We start from the raw sequence: 6,949 nt of genomic DNA, 5'->3' as shown, positions 1-6,949 counted from the left end.
TTCAGATGAGGATGCGAACAAGGGTAATGGAGGGTCTGTCCTTGACTGCAAAGTGCTTTGGGTGTCCCAGCCATGCAGATCTCTTCAATCCTGGTGTTCTGCCCCAGAATTTCCTTGGGGAGCATCTCCTTCCCTTTCAGCCTGGCCACTGCCACAAACCCCAGCTGCTCTCAGGAGGGACATTGGGTTATCAGAGAATCATTGAGGTTGAAGGGATCTCCAAGATCACCAAGTCTAACCTGAGCTGTTCCATGCGCAGAGGTGGCACCAGCCAAGGGAAAAGCTAAAGCTGCTCATTCTCCTGAGAAATCATTTCCTCCCCTTCTGGGGTTGTGTACAGGGCAGCTCTTGGCCCTGAAGGACAGCAGGAAGGGCTTCCTCACACAGCACCCATCAGCAGCACAGCAAAACAACCAGCAGCCCATGGGTCTTCCCTGGGGGCTTTCTGCTGACGGGGTGGACTCTTCCATTTATCAGTTTGATCATCCTGTGCAGGGTTTTGTTTCCTCTCCATCTGCAAAGGTGATCAGAAGTGGGGCTGAAGGGTACCAGCTGCCAGGAACTGCACCACAGCAAAACTGTGACTCTGCTGAGATGGGGCAGGAGATAGAACACCCCCGGTGTCACTGGGTTCTCTCTGTCTGTCCCTCTTAGCCAATCAAGCAGTCAAACTTGGTCTAAATGTTCACTATAAAAACCTTGCCAACGTGGGCTGTAACAAAATAATAATCTCCTCCAGATCTCTCTAGCAGAACCTCAGCAAAAATACATAAATAATGTCCAGGCTTTAACAAAATACATTTTTATTAATTACAGCACTTCAAGTAACATTTCATCTCTCCTGGGAGTCTCTCACTTCAGGCTTCAGAAGCAACAACAGGTTATCACAGTGCATCAAGTTATTAAGACATCCTTCCTGCTGACGGGATCAGCTTTGATTGGGAATGTTCATCCAAGGGTTTAATTGACTTGATTGCATTTCTGCTGTGATTTTACTGATCCCCAGCCCTTGGCAGAGCTTCCTTTTGAGTCTCCTGAGAAGCAAAGTCAGTGGTCAGCACTTGCTGCTGGTGCTGCAGCCGTGAGCTGGGGATGGCAGAAAGATCTGGGAATGGCACAAGGATTTGTGAATTGCAGAATGATCTGGGGGTGGCAGAAAGATCTGAGGATGACAGAATGCCTGGCAGAATTTCAGTCTCTCCTCACTACAGCCTGTACCTGGAAGTCCCATGTGAAGTCAGGAGGATTTGGAAGTGCCTACAGCCATGTGTGCGTTGGGCAGTGTCAGAGGTATCTGGAACATTTTGTGCTTTGCTGGTAAAATCCCTGAGTGTTGAGGAAATCCCAGGAATCACCAGCTGGGAACAGCTCTCACACATCCACCCAAGCCCCAGTGTGGTCAGAAGGACATTGGTGGCCATGATCTTCCACACCACTGCCCCGGGAGGTGGGACAGCTCTGCTAATGCCAGCAAATCCCTCCCTGCCTCTAAACACACAGCCATGGCTCTGGGTGCAGTACATGGAACCCTCCACACAGGGGGGTTCTCAAACTCTCTCTCCTAGGCTGAAGCAAACAGCTGCATTGCAGCTTTCCACCCTTTATTTCTGAAGAAGGGTGTGAGAGAAGCTGTTTCCTCTTTGCTGTGACAGCCTCCTAAAAACAGCTCTGGGAATGTTCCAAAGTGTGGCATCTCAGCCCAGCTCTGTCCCAGGAACTCTCCAGGTGGGACTGATGCCCTGAGCTCACCTTGGACATCTTGGTGCTCACCTTCTCTCTCCAGCCCACCTGCAGAGCCTGGGGGTCACCTGAGTTAGGAATATTTTACGACATAGATCCTGTCTTCAGTAAACAACTACACAACTCTTGGCTCAACAGATCCCTGAGGAAGCATTTAAGCACCCTTTTTGTATAAAAAATAGTGGGGTTGATTTACAACCGTGAAATGTCTTTTGTTTCACCTCTACAGTGAATAAAGTCTAAATAAACACACACCAGCTGTGGTGTCTCAATGCCAAGGGGCTCCTCAGCCCCAAACTCTTCTCAATAACAGCTGAAGAGTACCAGGAATCAGTACCAGGTTTAACCTCCCTGGAGAGCCTTTGTCCTGGTTATTGAACAGTTTCCAAATGGTTTGGAATTGTGTTGAAGGTCCTTGTGTCGCTCCAGCATTCCCAGAAGGACACCCTACTTGGATTTGAGTCTAGACCTGGGAGACATGCTGAAAAATATTTTGTAGTAGATGTAGACGTTGATAATCCTCAGCAGAATTCCCAGGATGTAGCTGAGGGACCTGAGCAGGGCCGCGGCCGCGCCGCAGAGCTGGAACAGCAGCCCGAGAGGGCCAGGGCAGGGAGAGGAGGCCCCGCCAGCCCTCAGGTGCTCATCCACGAGGAACAGGGCACACTCTGTGGCCACCAGCACCCAGATCCCCCTGCACAGCAGCCTGGCCTTCCTGACAGTCCGCAGGGGCCGTGACTCCAAGGGCAGGAAGGTGATCAGGTAGGCCTCGAAGGCCACACAGCTGAGCAGGACGCAGCTGATGTGGGTGTTGGCCGTGAGGAGGATTGGCGCGATGGCTGAGGCCACGGGAGAAACACCAGCACCAAAACTCCCCAAAACCACGTCAGAAACAAGGCTAAGCAAAACCAGGATGTCTGCCTGGGCCAGGCTGGAAATGAGGACTGCTGTGGACTTGAAGGAGACCTTGGCAGACTGCAGGAGGATCATGGTGTACGCGCTGCCCAGCAGCCCCAGGAGGGTGCTGACGGTGTTGGAGGAAGACAAGACGAGGTATTGGATATACTTCAGTGCCAGGTATCTCCTGAGATCTTTCATGTGATCTCTTTCCATTGAAATGCCAGTTAGGGAAGAATATCTGGAATACATATAAAAAAAACCCCAGTGATTAAATGTAAAATTAACAGGATGGATTCCAGGCAAATTATGATGGATCTGCATTTGAACAGGCACATTCTGGTGTCAAGAACAGGTTGGAAATAATGCCAGCTCAGGAGCTGAGCTTGTATTTACACACTCATATCATAAATAGGAATGAAATTTGTAAAGTGCCTGGATATTTTTAGGTAGCAGCATAATTTGCCTAATCTTGCACTCTAGGGGTCTAAGTGTGAACTATCCTTGTCTCTGAAAGGGGAAAGCCAGAAAATGATAAACTGCAGTTCCTAGAAAATATTAGAATAATCTCCAAATTCAGTTCTAACAAAAAAAAAAATAAACAAGGAAATTGTTATCTAAATGGGAGAGATGAGATAAGGAAGAACAATGTGGGTTTCTCACAGATAAAGCAAATTGATTGAGCCCAGCTTCCTCCTGTATCAGGGTGATCAATCCTGGTGGGAACCAGGCAGTGTCACATAGCTTGAATTTTCTGAAGAGTTTCAATACTATTTCATGAGGCATTTTTAGGGAGGAGCAAGGTAAGAAATGTGGCCTAGGTGAAGCTGTGGTTAAGTCATACACAGCTGGATGGGAAATTGAGGGGAGGCTCATTCTCAGGAATTTGAGGAATGATGTGTCAGGTGGGGCTCTGCAGAGATCTCACATTTTGTGGTTTTCACAAACTGCAAGAAGGAACTCAGCAGAATTTAGGCCTTGACTGAGGTGTGTGACCAGTTTTGAGAGCAGCAGCTCAAAAAAGGTGTCACTGAAGAAGTTCCAAGGAAGCTGATCCTCAGAGATTGAGCCAAGTGTAACAATTCCATTTCCTTCCTATTGAGCAATTATCTCCATATGTAAATTCCCAGAATTCCCAATGTCAGCACCTTGGAGCTAGTGTTACAGAGCTTTTCCAGTGCATTACCCAGCAGGTCTGGGTGGTTGCTTAAGTCATCACCTGGGTTTAATTTTGCTGGGACATGGGAAGATGATAAGCGATTCCCATGAAATGTACAGAGCCAGGTTTTTGAGACTGGGATTCCCATTGCTTGTAGAGACTTGACTGGTACCAGCCTGACTCATGTGAGATTCACATGTGCCTGTTCCCCTTTGTCTTTGAAGTGTTTGATCGAAATTGCTGAAGGATTACTTTGGGGAAGAAGTAGGAAAAGAATTCTGCCTGTATTTCAGCTGAGTCAGCTCATCCAACCCTCCCTTCCCACAGTGATTAAGTGGAAAAACGATTTTGCATTTTGTGGCAAAAGCAAATGATCTTAGAGGTCTTCTCCAACATTAATGACTCCATTATTGGTTTGACCCTTTGTTTTGATATAGAGCACCAGAGCAATTCCAATCTAATGGAACAAACCCTGAACCCACAACACGGAACTCGTGCAAGTCCCCAGCTCCAAGGGGAGGAGAACCAAGCCATGACATGTCCAGCTAAATCCTGATTTATCTTCTTATCTTCAAGCAAGTTACTCCTTTGAGAGGTATATTAAGGATCTCCTGTCATTATTTTTTTCTTGCAACCTACTTCTGTGTCCATTTTAATGAATTATATTTTTGAGGAAAATAATTACGTGCCTTGATAAAGATCTTGGATTTACAGCAGATCTTATCTATGTGGAGCATTTGAACTCAGAGCTTCTGGACTTTGGCTCCTACCTCGCCCCAGGGTTTGGTGATGAGCCCAAGGAGGAGCGTTAGGAATCAGGAACAGCCGGAGAAGCCAGGGGAGGCGCCCAGGGCAGAACCCTGAGGAGCTCAAAATGTTTCTCCCAGCCTCTCTTCTTGAAACTTCAGCATTTTCCATAGTGCTGCCAGCATTTTCTGAACACCACAGTGTCCTTTGGGAAGGAACTGGAGCTTCTGGCTGGAAGGTGCCTTCCTGCTTTCTGTTGGTGACAGCCAGAGGTATCTGTCCCTTCATTCCATGGCTGCCCCTCGAGGCAGGGTCGCTGCCAGGGCTCCCTCTTGCTCCCTCCACCTCTTCCAGACTATAATTTAGGGGTTAAAACTGTCATCCAGAATGCAGCAGAGCCAGGTTTGATTTCCTCCTTCGCCTCAGGGGTTTGAGATGTTTATCTCCTGTGGGTGGATAGGGATTGTCCTCGTGCTGAAGGAATCTGGGCACAGTGTGAGAAAACAGGTGACACTCTGGCCAAGGGTCGGGGATCAGCAGCAGCCACATGGGTCACCGCAAGGGCATTTGCACATGTCTTATAGGGAAGAGCCATCCCAGCTCCTGGCACTTGCTCCAAGGGCTGTTTGGACTCATCTGCTCCTGTGAATGAAGCAGAGCTGGGAGATGTTCCCAGGAGCTGGAGCTTCATCCATGGAGAGTTCCAGAGGCCCCTGGCAGAGTTTTGGCACTGCCAATGCACAGCCTCCATGGGGACAGGGGCTGGGCTGTGGTAGGAGGAGGCAGGGAATGCTGTGAGGGCACAGTCCCTACTCCTGTCACCAAATCAGTGCCAGAGAACTCCCTGGGCATGGCACTGGTCAGACACAGCCTCTGCACAGGTAAGAGAAAGGTAAAATTGGGTGGGGAGCAGGTGCATGAAGAGAGCACAGGCAGCGGCTGAAGCCACAGTCTCCTCCTGTGTGGCTCACCTGAGCTCCCACTGCCAGGATCCCATCCACGTCTTCCACCAGCCCACAAATACATTTGGTGAGGAGAGAGCAAACCCTTCCCTCTGCCTGCACCTGGGCAGATGGGATCACACCAGCTATGAGAACAGGAGTGGGGAGCTGTTTCCTGAGTGTTTCCAGAACGGCCACACACAGTGAAAGAGGAAACCTGAGCTTTATTCTTTTATTTACAGTTTTCAAAGCAGCTCTTGTGGCTTGTGGTTCAGGTCACCCACAAGAGGATTCCTGCACATGGGCAGGGACACTTGGACAGTTTTTGGTCAGGTGAAATCTAAGTTCAAGCTCACAGAAGGTTTCCTGAACCAACACTTTGTGTTTTCAGTATGCTATTTTTTTATTTCCACAGAAATCTCTCCTAACATACTTCCCAAATTCCGGATAATAATAACTGCTCATTTGTCATAAATACATTGTTGTAGTCTAAGGGATACCCAAAAATACCTCCTGCTCTTAAACAAGTAATTCCTTTTGAAATTCCTCCTGGAATCATGTCAAAGAATATAGAGAAGAGGAGAACAAATTTAAAAAGACAGATTAGCACTGAATATCCCAACAGTAACAAGGTGCTATTCCTCATTTGAAAAGGAGAAATACTTACATTTGTTGGAAGAAGCAGCCAGGGATAGTTTTCTGCATCCCTGCACTCTGTGGGATGTCTCAGCAGAGCTGAAATTGCCGTTTCCCTTGGAATGATTCCTGGTTTTTATACAGAGCACCCCGTGTTCGGCTCCACGTCAGAGCCGGGGCCACGGGATTTGTTTTGCTGGGCAACTTCCTCCAGAGCTGGTTTCACAAGGATTACTCACTGGAATCATGGTGCCCATTAACTTTCAGCTGTCTGGAAAAACTGATGGCCTGAGTGGAAAAGGAGTCCCAGACACTTCCTCACACACAGGCTGGAGCAGATTACAGGGAGCCATGCCGGGCTTGTCTGGGCGCTGCGTGGGCCAGCACAGGTTATCCATGGTTATCCAAGAGAGGAACCCTCTGAGCCCAGCAGGGCTGTCCCTGGCACGGCTGGACCGGGCTATCCCGCAGTGTTTGTGTTGGCGTTGCCTGGGACACCCAGGTTTGGCACTGCTGACGCTGCACTCCCGCTCCTCATTGTTCTCCGGAGCCGGAGCCGAGTCCTTCCCCGTTTCAGGAAATTTCCTCCCGAGGCATCGGTGAGCAGCAGAGGAGCAGAGGAGCATCCCACAGGCACAGTGGGGAGCAGCACAGGGACACATCCCCAGCCACACACGGAGCACAGCTCCCAGGCTCTGGGTGCTGATCCCACACCTGCGCCAGGACATGGAAGCAGGAATTGAAAAGCAGTGACTCTGCCTCGGTTCTGATCAGCCAGGAGGGTTCAGTGCCTGCCCCACACCACCCTGCCATTCCCTCAGCGCTTCCT

At 49.3% G+C, this 6,949-nt stretch overlaps 1 protein-coding gene across 1 annotated transcript; it reads right to left on the bottom strand.

Annotated features, from left to right (window-relative positions):
* Nucleotides 1-669: 669 nt before the first annotated feature.
* Nucleotides 670-6,339, bottom strand: LOC134425809 (lysophosphatidic acid receptor 6-like). The gene is made up of 2 exons (XM_063170789.1): nt 6,152-6,339; nt 670-2,878 (listed from the first exon to the last, which is right to left on the bottom strand). The coding sequence occupies exons 1-2, from the start codon at nt 6,187-6,189 to the stop codon at nt 2,188-2,190; spliced, it is 729 nt and encodes a 242-aa protein (XP_063026859.1). The 5' UTR covers nt 6,190-6,339; the 3' UTR covers nt 670-2,187.
* Nucleotides 6,340-6,949: the final 610 nt, after the last annotated feature.

Source organism: Melospiza melodia, chromosome 16 (genome assembly GCF_035770615.1).
Source record: "Melospiza melodia melodia isolate bMelMel2 chromosome 16, bMelMel2.pri, whole genome shotgun sequence".
Lineage (NCBI taxonomy): Eukaryota > Metazoa > Chordata > Aves > Passeriformes > Passerellidae > Melospiza > Melospiza melodia.
Note: the sequence above shows the minus strand (reverse complement) of the source record. Positions and strands in the feature narration are given on the sequence as shown.

Coding starts and splice junctions, on each gene's coding strand:
- LOC134425809 (XM_063170789.1), bottom strand. CDS start 6,189: ATGCAGAAAACTATCCCTGGCTGCTTCTTCCAACAAAT. Junction 2,879..6,151: donor GGCTGCTTCTTCCAACAAAT/GTAAGTATTTCT, acceptor TATGTATTCCAG/ATATTCTTCCCTAACTGGCA.